At 38.0% G+C, this 15,447-nt stretch overlaps 1 protein-coding gene across 1 annotated transcript in view; it reads right to left on the bottom strand.

Annotated features, from left to right (window-relative positions):
- The window catches only part of LOC125237289 (nascent polypeptide-associated complex subunit alpha, muscle-specific form-like), a 121,151-nt gene that overhangs the window by 34,330 nt on the left and 71,374 nt on the right, over nucleotides 1–15,447 (bottom strand). Inside the window, 1 exon segment of the mRNA XM_048144278.1 lies at nucleotides 2,488–2,629. Within this exon segment, the coding sequence (XP_048000235.1) occupies nucleotides 2,488–2,629 (142 nt within the window).

The raw sequence follows: 15,447 nt of genomic DNA, 5'->3' as shown, positions 1-15,447 counted from the left end.
TTTCTGTTTGGTACTGAAGTACGTTTTTTTCCTAGACTTTATCTGTCTATACGGAGTTATATATGTCTTTTGTTATAGATATCATCAGCTACAGCAACATAATAAACATTAAAGTTCTTATACACTACACTAAAGACTTCTCTGCATACAGATGCAAGAGATATGGTTAGGTTAGGTAAGTTTTGAGCTTTTACGTTTATAAATAAGGACTGATTCGTAACAAATTTGACAAATTCAGAGTGCTTTTTCTTGGATAATTTCTAGCTTACTTTGATTATACTTTTCACCATTAAAATTGCCAGAATCACAAAATTATTATATTTAAAATCATTTTTAAAAGCAAATCACAACTAACTAGATAAATATAATTAAAGTGAACGCTGAAAATAATTCGGCGACAAACTGCTGTCAAAATCTTGATTTCTGTTGACGAAACTTGCATTAAAATAATTTTTAACACTACCTGGCAACCAAGATTATACTATATCTGAAAGGCAATTTCTTTACGATTCCTGTGAAACAATGAAAATTTAAACGTGTCTCCAAATATCTACTTTACCAGGAATTAAGTTGATGCGGTATTAGTTACCTGGCATTGGTTACTTTTCGATAGAGAAATCTACAGCAAAAATTGCTGAAAGAATCTGTTAGCAGATTTTATTTAATAATACGATCTTTCAACTTTGTTCTGACAATAGCTGGATATCATCCACGATATTTATGAAGCCAGCAGCTTGCTAAAGCCAGTGCTCTCGAAATCGGGACGAAAAACTTGATTTAACGAAGTCCCACAGTATTGACCCATTAACCGGTATAGGATGTAGTGTCCTAGAAATTCGTGCCTTGAAATGATACCCACGATGAGCAACCAAAATATTTAAAAAAAGGTAGTCCTTATTAGGACTAAAACTAAAAATGTGTCAAAAAACACTGTCGGATGTATGATGGAGGGCATACAACAAAACTTCCAACATGAGCAAGGAGAAACGGAGAGTGATGAATTTACTAATAAATAATAACTTTTGAATACATTTTAAACACATTATAGAAAAACAAACTTTGATTCGGCCGGCTTCGGTACCTTTAACACAGTTTCGAATTGTCAAATTTATTACGAATCAGTCCTTAGGTATATATACCTACATAATAATATGCCTTACCTGGCGGGCAAGCACGATGGCGTGATAGGCTAGCATGTCAGACCGCCCTTTTCACACTATTTGTAAGTGCTATAGGGACGCACAGACGCGATAAGGTTTATCACACTAGTGTGCTACACACACCCGCTATACAGAGTATCTCTATGAGTAACATCTCCCGGGGTTATAAATAATTAATAATAAATAAATATTATAGGTCCCACGGTAAGCCCAAGAAAGCTTGTGTTGTGGGTACCTACTCAGACAACGATATATCATACATTGTTAAGTTTAAAGCGCCACCCCTAATAGGCGTCGTGTTACTGAACTATTTGATTAAGATTTCGAGTGCATACGGCATGTAATACGAGTTAATGAAACTTGAACATCAAAGGGTTAGCTCAAGATGGGTTCTTTTATAGTGTTCATAGGCCAAGTTAAGTTCACGATTAGTTTGTTAAAATCTTCATGCGTTTCTGCTTTCTAGTACGGAAGTGTAAGGACTTGTCGCGACAATTGGAGCAAGTGGATGAAATCTGATTCGTGGTTTTAGTGAAGTACTTTCGGCAGAAACTGAATATACCTAAGGCTCATCTGTGACAAGACTACTCTAAACCGATTTGTGTCTTATGGAGTATGTGCCATATTCATTTATTTCTTGCTTTCTTTCTTCATATACCAGAGTACCAGTCGCTATTGCTGGACGATACTATTGCTGGGGCCGATTTCTCAAAACTGAAAATTACAAGTTACAAGTATTAGACAGTGACTACCACTTGTAAATTGTAACTTGTAGCTTCGAGAAATAGGCCACTGGTTGTATTAGGCGTGTATGTGTGTGTGTGTGTGTGTGTGTGTGTGTGTGTGTGTGTGTGCGTGCGTGCGTGCGTGCGTGCGTGCGTGCGTGCGTGCGTGCGTGCGTGCGTGCGTGCGTGCGTGCGTGCGTGCGTGTGTGTGTGTGTGTGTGTGTTGGCGATCGTACTCACAATGATGATGTCCAGGTTCTCCGCCAGGTGGTCGGGCAGCGTCCGCCGTGCCACCCCCTCACTCGAGCCGCTGTGTGTGTGTGTGTGTGTGTGCGTGTGTGTTGGCGATCGTACTCACAATGATGATGTCCAGGTTCTCCGCCAGGTGGTCGGGCAGCGTCCGCCGTGCCACCCCCTCACTCGAGCCGCTGTGTGTGTGTGTGTGTGTGTGTGTGTGCGTGTGTGTTGGCGATCGTACTCACAATGATGATGTCCAGGTTCTCCGCCAGGTGGTCGGGCAGCGTCCGCCGTGCCACCCCCTCACTCGAGCCGCTGTGTGTGTGTGTGTGTGTGTGTGCGTGTGTGTTGGCGATCGTACTCACAATGATGATGTCCAGGTTCTCCGCCAGGTGGTCGGGCAGCGTCCGCCGTGCCACCTCCTCTTCGCTCATGCCGTTGAAGCGGTCGTGTTTCTTCCGCTCTTTCACAGGTCGGACCTCTTGGCCCTCTATTTTTATCTCCATCCTGGAAACAAAGGCATATGTTGTGAAATACTGACATTAGTTACCAATTTTAGAGCGTGTAGAGCAATGGTTCGTAACCTGGGTGTAAATTCACCAGGCCCCGTAACCGAATGGCATTTCTCCGACGCGAAACAAAAACGAAACGCCGCGAAAGGTAGTCTGGCTTTGTCGCGCCAATTCGCAAGGGCGATAGAGATAGATTTCTACGAGCGTTTCGTGAGCGTTTGTGCCATTCGGCTAACGCACACAGGTTAGTGAAAACTGTTCAGTTAAAAATAACAAACATTCTAAGCTATTCGTATGACTAGCGGTCTCCGCACTTTGCATGCTATTCTATGTACTCGTAATGTAATTATGTTACATTTTATGGTGTCAAAATATTTCCAACAGCCGCGGGCCGCAGCGACATTCAAAGTTTGACATAACGAGTTTGACATAGTCTGTGGCCAAGAGTAAGCCCATTTATAGTTAAAAAAAAAAAATAACAATATGATTACTCGTATTTTGTGACAATATAGGCCATGCCTTCATGCACCTTGCCGATAAGGAATAGTATTTTTTTTTTTACCATGTCGGTGGCAAACAGGTATACGGTCCGCCTAATCAAAAGCGGTCACCGTAACCTATGTACGCCTGCAATTCAAGGACAAGCGCGTTGCCGACCTATTAGAAACTTGTACACTCCTTTTTTGATGAACCCTATACTTCATCGGAAATACCTCGGCAGGGAGCTCGGGAGGGAAGTATGGATGACTATTGGTAAGAGGGGTACTATAACGTTTCTTCATTACATTAGTTACAAAGGACTGGCATGGTAAGGCACTGGTCCCACCAAAAGAGATTAAGACGATACGGTAGGGGTCAATTCTCCATACAAACGCTCTCGACTATTTCCTCCCTGGTTTTTGAAGATAGAGCAATGATTTTTTCAACACAGATTGTTATTATTTTTATCTGTGTCGGACCGTTTTGATTTTTTTGATATTCTGTTTTTTAAAGACTTTAGAGCCAATCAAAAATTTCCAAAAACGGCCTTTTTCATTGTGGCGCAAAAAAAGGTGTGATACTCAAGATTGGTAACAGTTAACCAAAATAGCTAAACGGTCCGACATAGATTATTTCATTGTTCTTCAGATTCTCAAATTTCGTTCCGATTGATTAAGTTTTGAAGGAGGAAAGAGTCGAGAGCGGAACCTCGATTTTAAATATTTTTTTGAAATATCTTTTGACTGAGTTGTTCTTAATGGCCATTTTTTTTTCGATAAATCTAGTTAATAACACTTGTATATTTAACTGAAATTCCCAAGTTGAAAGGGGGATTCCTTTCCATTTTAGCATTTTCGCTACCGTATCCTCTTAAGCTATGAGCTATTGGAGAGAAAACAAAACATAGTCGCTCCCGTACCGAGTAAATAAGATCTTCGCTTTTGTTGTGACTACGCAGTAGCGGCTGGTGAAAATTTCTGCTAGGTAACACTGAACAAAAAGAAACCTACCTTTACATTAGGTACTTTACTAGTAATCAATTTTAGGCACGCCTGTGAGAATCGGCTTGTATGGATCAGCCGCTGCTGGTGACTAGTGAATAGGTTAGGAACCAATGGGACACTAAAAGTTTCCAACTTTTCCTTAGTGAATTATTAGCTTCAATTCAATCAGAAATAGTTTGTGGGTTAGCATGTGAAGCTCATGAGACTCCTGTGGATACGTAGTAGGTATAATTGTGTTTTCTGTGCCGCATGCCGAAATAGAACGATTATGGCTGACGTCACGGGAGAACTAGTGGGTCAATCGAGCGGAATTGTCAAGAGATGTTCCAGATCTGGACTCCCTGTAGATATTGTATTGGGCCGTTCAATTCGCTGTTGTCTTGTTCAGAGGTGGGCAAAATATGGCTCTCGAAAGGATTTTATCTGGCCTTCCATCGGTCCATCAAAATAATGTGTGATATGTACTTAGAAAATGCATTTTTGGGTTCTTAAAATGTTGGCGCTCAATGAAAAACGTTTGCCCACCACAGCATTTAGTTCTTAAAATGACCCCTTTTTGCTTTCGTCACTTGCGTCGGCGATTTTTATTATTTTTGATCACATTCGTTGTCTTTTAGTCTTTTTTTTACTTTTCATTTGTTATTCATTCTATCGTATCATACTAAGTTCGTATGAAAGAACGACTATGACACATAAATAAGACAGAGACATATCCAAATAAAATGATGACGATTGCCGAATGTGCCTTCTGAGTAGAATGTGACGAATGAATAAAAAAAAAAATAGTTTATTTAACAAACACTTATTACTAGATTTGCGATACATGTCTATCAGACTCCAAACTAGGCTGCGCCTGTGTCTTGGTAGTCTTGCGAATGACGAAAGCGAAATGGGACGAATTTAAGAATTTGACAAAAACGAATAAAGTCTTAATTAAAGAACTTGTGAACAATGTAAACAAACCTTTTAGTCAAAATGTTTTTAATTTTAATTCTTACTCATCAGATACTGGCTAAATCCATGTGTTATTTAATCAATTCATATCACATTATGATCATCAACCTTTAAAATAATAAAATTGTGCTAGAATATTGAAATTTTATAGAACGGTTTGTTTACACTGTTGACAATTTCTATTGACGGCGATTTTATGTGAATGAGCGAAAAGTTTGGGGGCGCTTTTCGAAGCGTATCGTATATCGTATAAGCTATCAATTCCAATAACGTATTTAAAACATATATTACTGGTTACACATTAATCGTAAGATATACTCTTTTACAAACCCCTAAAAAACTACACACCCCCCATAACGTAACGCATTCCCCACTCCGACAAAAAAAGGGTTGTAAGTTAAAAATGACTTAGCGAAAATCCGTTCGAGCTCCAGTCAATATTTTAATCAGCATCCAGCGTATCTGTTTATAGCAGTATCCACGTGGCCGAGACAGAAATATCTCGTAAACACACTTGCAGTTGTCTCCCTCACACTCTTGGTAGAGGCACGCGTGCGAGCGAGACGCGAGACGAAGGGGACATACGTTTTGAATTACGATCGAAAAGGGGAGATTTAAAGTTGTGGAAGGTTTTATTTTGATGCCTTTGATTTATGACTGCTATTTTAACGTGATTATTATAATTTATTGGTAATAAAGAATCTTTAAAGAAACAAATAATGGTTGTGATGTTTAGGTTTGTTGGTTAGCTGTCACATTGTACAGCGGTGCAAATCTCGACTGGGGGGCAAATGTAACTGGTCAATTTTTTCCCGTTGTACCTTATTAGAGAGATTTTTGCGATCTGTTTATGTAGATGACCGTACATGAATCTTGTATAGTTCGCCTTAAAAAAAATACCTGTGTTGCAACCACGAGCTTTTACTATAAGGTACAGCTGGACATATCTCGACTGGGGGGCAAAGGTAACTGGTCCATTTTTTCCATGTTTTACAATGTTTGCATTATTAAATAGAGTGCCCACCGGTTATATATGGCGTGTTCAGTGGATACATGTAGAACTCAACATCATAGTGTAACAATGGAAAAAATGGATTAGTTACAACGGCCCTCCGGTCGAGATTTGCCCCGCTGTACCTTATGTTACTCGATAGCGTAAAGGTCAAGGAAAATGTCAGTATTTTATTGGTCTTCGTCAGTAATACTCGTAGTTTGCGGAAAGATCAAAGGGAGGCCTTTGCTCAGCATTGGGACCTATAAGGAATAGGCTACGAAAAAAATAGTAATATAGTTTGTGTGCGCTGTTCTCTTTCCCCGTACAATGAATGTGGAATCAACAGAATATGAATTGTTTTTGTATCTAAACAAAAATTACGCAGAAATTTTCAATCTAAAATCTCAGCTTTACCCCCCGAGGGGGTAACTCGTCACTACTTTTAAAAAATCTCGTACCTATCTCACGCTGCTCCTCAAAGTTAAAACGCAGTAAGTCTATATGCATTCCATACATACTTACTACAATTTTCTTTTCATTGACAGACGAAGATACAAGTTTTTTTAAAAGTAGTGACGAACTACTCCGTTAGGCACTGGTCCTATCAAAAGCGAGTAAGCTATCGGTGACAGAAAGGAACAAAAGATAGCGGCTCCCGTGTAAATAAAAGAGACAGCGAGCGTTTCGGCAACGAACTGTTAACTCGCTCGCGCTGTCATCGCGTCTCTTTTTAACCCCCGACGCAAAAACGACGGGGTGTTATAAGTTTGACGTGTCTGTCTGTCTGTCTGTGTGTGTGTGTCTGTCTGTGGCATCATAGCTCCCGAACGGATGAACCGATTAAGATTTAGTTTTTTTTTGTCTGAAACCTGAGTTAGTCGGGAGTGTTGATATTAGCCATGTTTCATGAAAAATCGGTCTAAGTACTATGTCGTGGTCGGGGGTTTTTTCAAAATTTTAATTTTGTGGTTAGGTTAATATTTAGACGGGAGCGACCACAGATGTCATATATACCATAGATCAAGCAAACGTATCTACTTAGCGTGTCAAATGAACTCAGTGAAATCCACTGAGTTGTCCGTCTTTACTCGCAGCTTGCAGCTTTCGGGCGTCAATTTTTGTAAGTTGAAGTCAACCAAAACATAAAAAATGCCTCGTTACGTGATATTCAATTGCAACAACACAAAAATTATGAACAATCAAGAGCCTGAGACATATTTAAAATTACAGGCAAGAATCAACTTCAGTGCAAAATTTGACACGCTCGGCCCCTATTAGTGGGGACGTTTATCGACAAAAAGAGGCCAAACCTTTTTTTTCTTGACCAAAGCATGAAACTTGGCACAGTTGTTCCTTATATCAAAATAAGCCGATTAAGCTCGGGAGCCTTTGGGAGCCTCCCCCCTGGGGCTCGGGAGGGGGGGTCAAAGTACCGCTTCACCCGGCTTGCTTTGAAAAATTCTAACATAGCCCGTTTAGTTCATAGGTCATGTTTGGTATCGTTTTCGAGTAAATAAATAACGTAGAATTCATTTTTGGTACTAAAATTATAATTTAATGGTAAATAAAATAAAAAAAAATTAAAAGTTTGAAATTTTCATCTATGATTTACAAATTCAAGTCATCATAAAGGTCAAACTGTTTGCTTTTTCTACAAATAAAAAATATGATATGAAAGCCTATTTAATATAGATTATGAATAATATAACTTTTACCCACCTTTACTAACGTTAAGTTTCATAAAAAAAACTTTAAGCCGCGCGGCGTCGGGACGCCGCGAGCGTAATTTTAAAATGCCTTTATTTTAAAAAAACTCTATTAGTACCCGTTTAGCTATTAGGTCATGTTTAGTATCGTTTTCGAGTAAATTAATAACGTAGAATTTAGTTTTGGTACTAAAATTACCATTTAATGTTAAATGAAATTTAAAAAAAAAAAAAAATCTGTGAGTTGCAAATTCAAGTCACCATAAATGTCAAACGGTTTGCTTTTTCTATAAATATAAAAATATGATATTAAAGCCTATTCACAAAGGATAGTACGCGTTAACCTACGCGAGCTTAGACTGTGTGCGGGGAACGCGTCTCTTTCATATATTTGATCGCCAGTGTCAGAGGTGTGTTAATGCATAAATAGAAAAAGATTCATTATTATTGACTCCGGTGTCGACAACGGCAACACTCGGGTCGGACCACACGATCTAAAGACCGACTGTACCTGTTATTTATTCATTGTAGTGAATCCTGAAAGAAATTTATATAATAGTATTTTATACAATCGTGATATAATACAAAACTTTTCAGTCGAGTACCATGTGTAGTACGGTACGAGAGTGAAAAGCTTAATTATATCACTATTGTATGTATGTATGTATGTAAACACTTTATTGTACATAAGACAAGTTAGGACATAGAAATACAGTATAGTTATGGTGTACAAAGGCGAACTTATCCCTATAAGGGATCTCTTCCAGTCAACCTTTGAGCGAATTGAGAGGAAAAAAGTAATAAAAACATGATAGACAAACGAGCACTGTACAGAAAGAAAAAATAGTTCAATTCAATTATTACCCCAGTAATAATTAGAACATGCAGCCTATTATACCAATATATACAAATACATAAATATACATATATACCTTATATTTAAACAAATATATATATATATATATATTATATATATATATATATATATATATATATATATATATATATATATATATATATATATATATATATATATATATATATATATATATATATATATATATATATATATATATATATAAATACAAATATATACAATATCATAACATATAATACAACAAACATATACATATTGTATACAATACTTTTCTACGAGTCATCATCTTCATCATCAATGGACGGAAATATCACCATTCATACAAGTTAAAATTAATGTCAATAGAGTCGTTCACCATTGTATCAACACCGAATTACCTAGCAACCAATTGTTTGTAATAACCGTCTCTGATTGGCCGATAACGCGACAGATAAAAAAAATGTGTTTCAGATGCAGGAAAATTTGCCAGGTATCGCAAATTAGTATAGAAATTGTATGAAGTTCTATTTTTGAAATTATTATAGTTAACTAAAGTCAATTATAATGAGCTTATTAAATTGAATCGGAACTGCCATAGAGTATCCAACACTGAAAAGTTAGCACTTATAGTTTAGTCTGTGGTGTCCTAATTGGCAGATTACTCATACTCATACTATACATTCCCTTCACAGAAACATAGCTGGGTACATATGGAACTGCATAAAGAAGGCTCTACCCTCTTTATGCAGTTGCATCGGTTTTTGCAACCTGATTTACATTTACATCTTGTAACTTCCAAGCATATACTGGCCACTTCAGTGTTGTCTGACCAGTGTGGTACCCATTCGTCTCCTTCTTCCTTCCATCCCCAAGAAGACGGACTTGGCAAATTTTGGTGTGGCACCAACGCCTGACTCCAAACAAGAACGCCCTGAGTCCCATTTCTCAAAACTGAAAGTTACAAGCGGAAGTCTGTTTCCAACTTGTCATATTAGACATTGACAACCAGTTGAAAATTGTAACTTGTAGCTTCGAGAAATGGGCCCCTGGTACACTGTGCGCAGTATATGCTGATGCAAGCCAGCCTCTGAAGGAGGTATGTTCTCCAATTGTCGATCTTTTCTGGTACCTAAAGAGGTAGGTACTTCGACCACTCATTCACCGTTGCGCAACGACTTGGCTGAAACAATATGTGCATTATCATTTTAGAGTCTACAACTATCAAATTACAACTTTTTGGTGGATCACGTAACCTTCACTATTACCCACTTACGTTACGTATCATACAAAATTATTATAAACTTTAGTAGAATCTGATTTGCCTCTGATATTGCTCCATCTTGTAATAGTTTGACACCTTGAGTGGCCTGGCTAAGCTTCAAAGCCAAAAGAAAACGTTTCTAGATTAGACATAGTATGGGTTAGGTACGATAAACGCGGCTTGAAACGATCAACAAGGGAGAAACATAGCCACCCAAGGCTTCAAACTATTACGAGATGGAGCAATATCATAGATAGGCTAATCAGATTCTACTAAAGTTTGTAATTATTTTGTATGATAGGTAAGTGTGTAATAGTGAAGGTGATCCACCAAAATGTTGTAATTTGATAGTTGCAGAATCTGTTTAAATAAAATGACAATGCACATATTGTTTCAGATCAAGGGTCCTTACGCAACAGTGAATGAGTGCCGGAAGAACCTCTTTACTAGAAAAGATCGACACTTGGAGAACATACCTCCTTCGGAGGCTGCCTTACTTCATCATATACTGCCATTTGTCTAAGACTGGGGCTAAAGACATGCCAACCACACCGTTGCTGCCGACGCATTAGGACACCACGGACTCCACTGCCAGTCTATTGCTGGCCGAATTTTGTGACACGCTGCACTTAACGATTTAATCCGCAAGGCTCTCGGCACAGCGAACATACCGACAACCCTCGAAACTGTCGGCTTGTCAGCAGCAGACGGAAAGCGGCCTGATGGTTGCTCGCTTTTGCCTTGGTTTCTGGGACGACCCTTAGCGTGGGGCGTGACCTGTGTGGATACCTTGGCTCCGTCCAACGTCTAACGCTCGGCCCAGAAACCAGGGACTGCTGCTGCAAAACGCCCAGTTTAAACGCGCAAATATGCATTTTTAAAAAACAACTACACATATTTGCGGCAATTGCATTTGAAATATTTGGACCATGGTCATCAGACACCAAGCAGTTCGTGAAGGAAGCTTCCACCAAACTTGTCTGGGTGTTTGGTGACATACGCATAGGCTTTTACATCATATTTTTATTTAAAGAAAAAGCAAACAGTTGACATTTTTGTTGACTTGAATGTGCAAATTATAGATGATTTTTTTTTTTATTTATTTACCATTAAATTATAATGGTAGTACCAAAAATAAATTCTTTGTTATTAATTTACTCGAAAACTATATCACACATGACCTAATAGCTAAACCGGGTCTAATAGAGTTTTTAAAATAGAGGTATTTTAAAATTACGCTCGCGGCGTCCCGACGCCGCGCGTCTTAAAGTAATTTTTTTGTGGAACTTAAAGTGTGTGAAGGTGGATAAAAGTTATATTTTTTATAATCTATATTAAATAGGCTTTCATATCATATTTTTTATTTATAGAAAAAGCAAACAGTTTGTCATTTATAATGACTTGAATTTGTAAATCATGGATGAACATTTCAAATTTTTAATTTTTTTTAATTTTACTTACCATTAAATTATAACTTTAGTACCAAAAATGAATTCTACGTTATTGATTTACTCGAAAACGATATCAAACATGACCTAATAGCTAAACGGGGTCTAATAGAGTTTCTAAAATAAAGGCATTTTAAAATTACGCTCGCGGCGTACCGACGCCGCGCGTCTTAAAGTAATTTTTTTGTGGAACTTAACGTAAGTAAAGGTGGATAAAAGTTATATTTTTTATAATCTATATTAAATAGGCTATCATGTCATATTTTTTATTCATAGAAAAAGCAAACAGTTTGTCATTTATAATAATTTGAATTTGTAAATCATGGATGAAAATTTCAATTTTTTTAATTTTTTTTATTTTATTTACCATTAAATGATAATTTTAGTACTAAAAACGAATTCTACGTTATTGATTTACTCTAAAACGATACCAAACATGACCTATTAACTAAACGGGGTAAGTTAGAATTTTTCAAACCAAGCCGGGTGAAGCGGTACTTTGACCCCCCCTCCCGGGCCCCAGGGGTGAGGCTCCCGAAGGCTCCCGATCTTAATCGGCTTATTTTGATATAAGGAACAACTGTGCCAAGTTTCATGCTTTGGTCAAAAAATTTAAGGTTTTTCAATAAACTCCCCAACTATATACAAATATATGAATTTGTTTCTTCTATCTAAATTAAGTTCTGTGGGAGCGACTATCTTTTGTTCGTTTCAATAGCTCATAGTTTACACGCTTTTGATGGAACCAGTGCCTGGAGTGGCTGAGGTAGAAAATATGACCTAAAAGCTCTAATGATTTACCATTTTTCCGAATAATCTCCTCAGTTTTTTCTAAAAACGTGTATTGTGAGCGTGCGCTTCGTGTTGTTTTTGGTCGGTAGAAACCTTGTCTAGCGGGTTCTAGTATCGATCGCCAGGGAGGGAGTAGTAGGGTTCCCTTGGTACGTCAAGTGGTTCCGTACGCACGGAGGGAAGAGCTTGCTGACTGAGGATCGAGTATTATAGAAAATTACTGTCAAAAATCTCTTGACACAGGATACAATACAATACAATACTCTCTTTATTGCACACCTTGATAAAATACAACAATACAAAACAAGGAAGAAACACGAACAAAGGTAAACAACAGGCGGTCTTATCGCTAAAGAGCGATTTCTTCCAGACAACCTTAAGGTAGCGGAAATTGATAAATTTACATAATGTCAGTAGGTGTCAGCAAATTGGAAGAAATAAACTTATCGCACAATATAGGCAAAAAAAATTAACATACATAAACATACATATATAAAGATAAATAACTAAATGCATAAATATATAAATAAAATATATATAAATAAATACACATATAACAGTACCAGGTTATTTAGAAGGAGTAGTCAGACAAAAATATTACGGAAGAGATAAAAAATGGAGTTTAAGTAGTCTCTTGAAAGAGTTAGGAGACTGAGCACGTCTTATGTCATGAGGTAGGGAATTCCAAAGTCGCACAGCTTGAAAAGTAAAAGAATGATTATAGAATTTTGAAGTAGAGGAGGGGACAGAAAGAATTAAATTCTGGGCACACCTAGTAGAACAGAGATAACTAAAGCGATTTTTAAGATAGCGGGGAGTAGCAGGGTTAAATAGGATAGGATTAAAACTTTTGAACCTCAGTTTTGATAATTTGTCCCATATTCATAACTTGATATGTGTTCAAATATTAGTCTAACGCCATCTACTAAGCCGAGAATAAATAATAGGTGTAGCGCCATCTAGCTAGACTGTCGGACTTTTTTCTTGATGGTTCTAAGGTACAGTCGACTACAAAGAGATGTATCCACTACTTCACCTTTCACCTTACACCATACATTCACTTACATTTTTCACCTTACCATTACAATGCAATAAGGTGAAAAAGTGGATACAACTCATTGTAGTCGACTGTACCTACGTTTTTTCTTAGACCTTATGTCTATAAGTTATGTAAGGTTGTTTTAATTTGCGGGTAAATATAAAATCGGTTGAAAAGTCATCTGACAGTTGGAACTGGTTGGGTAGGTGGCAAGTAAAAACATGGCGGGCATTCTGGTGTTAACGGTCGGTCTGGTCGGACGCTTGAGGACGACTAGCGACCTGAGTTAAATTGGAGTGAACAATTGTACGACCCAATGTGTTGTGTTTAAGAATAATAAATTGTATATTCATTTGTATTCCGGTGTTTTACTACAGTTCAGACGTGGTAAGTACATGCCCACATATCTGTGTTTTTATTTATGACGTAATTCAAGTGTGTGACACGTGTCTAAATGTGTGCTATGGCCATTAATATGTTTATAGTTCAAAATAACGACGTTTTGATAATATTTACATTATATGAGTTGGAATTTTAACTCAATTTGGAACTGTAAACTCAATTTTATTAAATTTATTTTCAAGTAACGGGTTTTTATTTGAATTTAATCTCCGTTATATATAGTCGAGAAGTCAACGGTCGATACAGCTAGATTAAAGCTACTTTCACTTGTTTTATGTAAATGATTCACTTTTACAGCTAAGTATGGCCATAATAAATGAATTTTATATCGTTAATAAAATTAATTATCATTGTACTTGTTTTATCCCGCCAATGCGATACGGCTCATGAGAGTCTGGTGGCCACTTTGATAATAATCACAATATTTATAGTTGGCACTATACATTTAAAATAAATTATATAATAATTAAAACTAACATACGTATACTTGGTGATATCAACGAAGAATGAATGAATGAATGAATGAATGAATGAATGAACTACTTTATTGCGATAAACATGGTATACATCAGGTGGTACATTATTATTATGGTGGTATATTATATGATGATGATTTACTAGATATGATTTCCATGTGATAGGTCAAATATAGCTGTATCCTTCTCATCTTAATTACTCAAATGATGACACTCAGAAACTTAGTAATATGATGATGATTATTTTTCATGACCCCATGTGGTAGGTTTCTAGGAGTGTGGGGTTATTAAAAGGGGGTGAAAATTTGGTTATTTTTGTGCTACGACGCACGGTTTAGGAGATACGGCCCCATATAGATATTTACCTGACATTTAACATTTCTGATACTATAATAATAATAGTTGACATCACTGTATATAAGCACATTAGCAGTGAAACGCGATGATAACTGATGAATTGAAATTAAGACATGTTATTGTTTCCGAGTTCCAGATTATGAGTGACGAGGAGCGAGAGCGCAGCAGGCGCTTGCGAACGCCTTGCGCTCGGCGCGAAAGCAGAATGAGGGACGACAATCGCACGACCCGGACAAGCCGAACTCCTGAAAGACGAGATGACTCTCACGGACGGCGCATGCGTAATCGAAGCCGCAGCCCAATTCGGGAAGACGAAAGAGGTGACCGTCGCAGTCGAAGTTATACCAGACGCAGCGTATCAGATGTAAGTCACACTCGCCATAGGAGTCGTAGCCCTGATAGACACAGCGGAAGTCGTCCAGGACCAGAGGACCTGCAACGAAAATGTGAAAAGCTGGAACATCTAATGGCAGAGATTCGTTCAGAGCAGCAGAGGTTGCGTGGTACTACCAGCCACAACTCCGGTGTGACAAGGCCGGACCACGCAGGGCATCGGGGTCAGTCTTCGCAACCACGACCAGCAGAGATGCGCAGTACGCGTGTACGTGAAGAGGATCGGAGCCGAACGCGGGGAAAAAGGTCAGCTAGCCCTGGTTTTTCAGCTAAGGATGTAGCGAGCATTTTAAATTCATTTAAGAAAATTAAACCACATTCGTCTCAGCCGCAGTCTGTCTCATTCGATTATAACAGCGGTAAATTAAATCATAAAAATATTCTACCAGAATTTGACCCCTCTGTGAAGACGCAGACTATAGACACCTGGCTTAAAAAGGTTAATGAATGTGCCACAGTCTACGGCTGGGATGATAAAACGATAGTACATTTTGCAGTGCAGAAGCTTCAGGGATTGGCCAAAACCTGGTACGACAGTTTACAAACCATTCTGTTCACTTGGACAGAGTGGCAGGAGAAGCTTAGAGAAGCATTCCCGTATGAACAGAATTATGGCCAATCCCTCGAAGATATGCTCAGGCGTAAGAGTAA

The sequence above is a fragment of the Leguminivora glycinivorella genome, chromosome 21 (genome assembly GCF_023078275.1).
Source record: "Leguminivora glycinivorella isolate SPB_JAAS2020 chromosome 21, LegGlyc_1.1, whole genome shotgun sequence".
In the NCBI taxonomy this organism is placed as follows: domain Eukaryota; kingdom Metazoa; phylum Arthropoda; class Insecta; order Lepidoptera; family Tortricidae; genus Leguminivora; species Leguminivora glycinivorella.
This window is presented reverse-complemented; position numbering and strand designations above follow the sequence as displayed.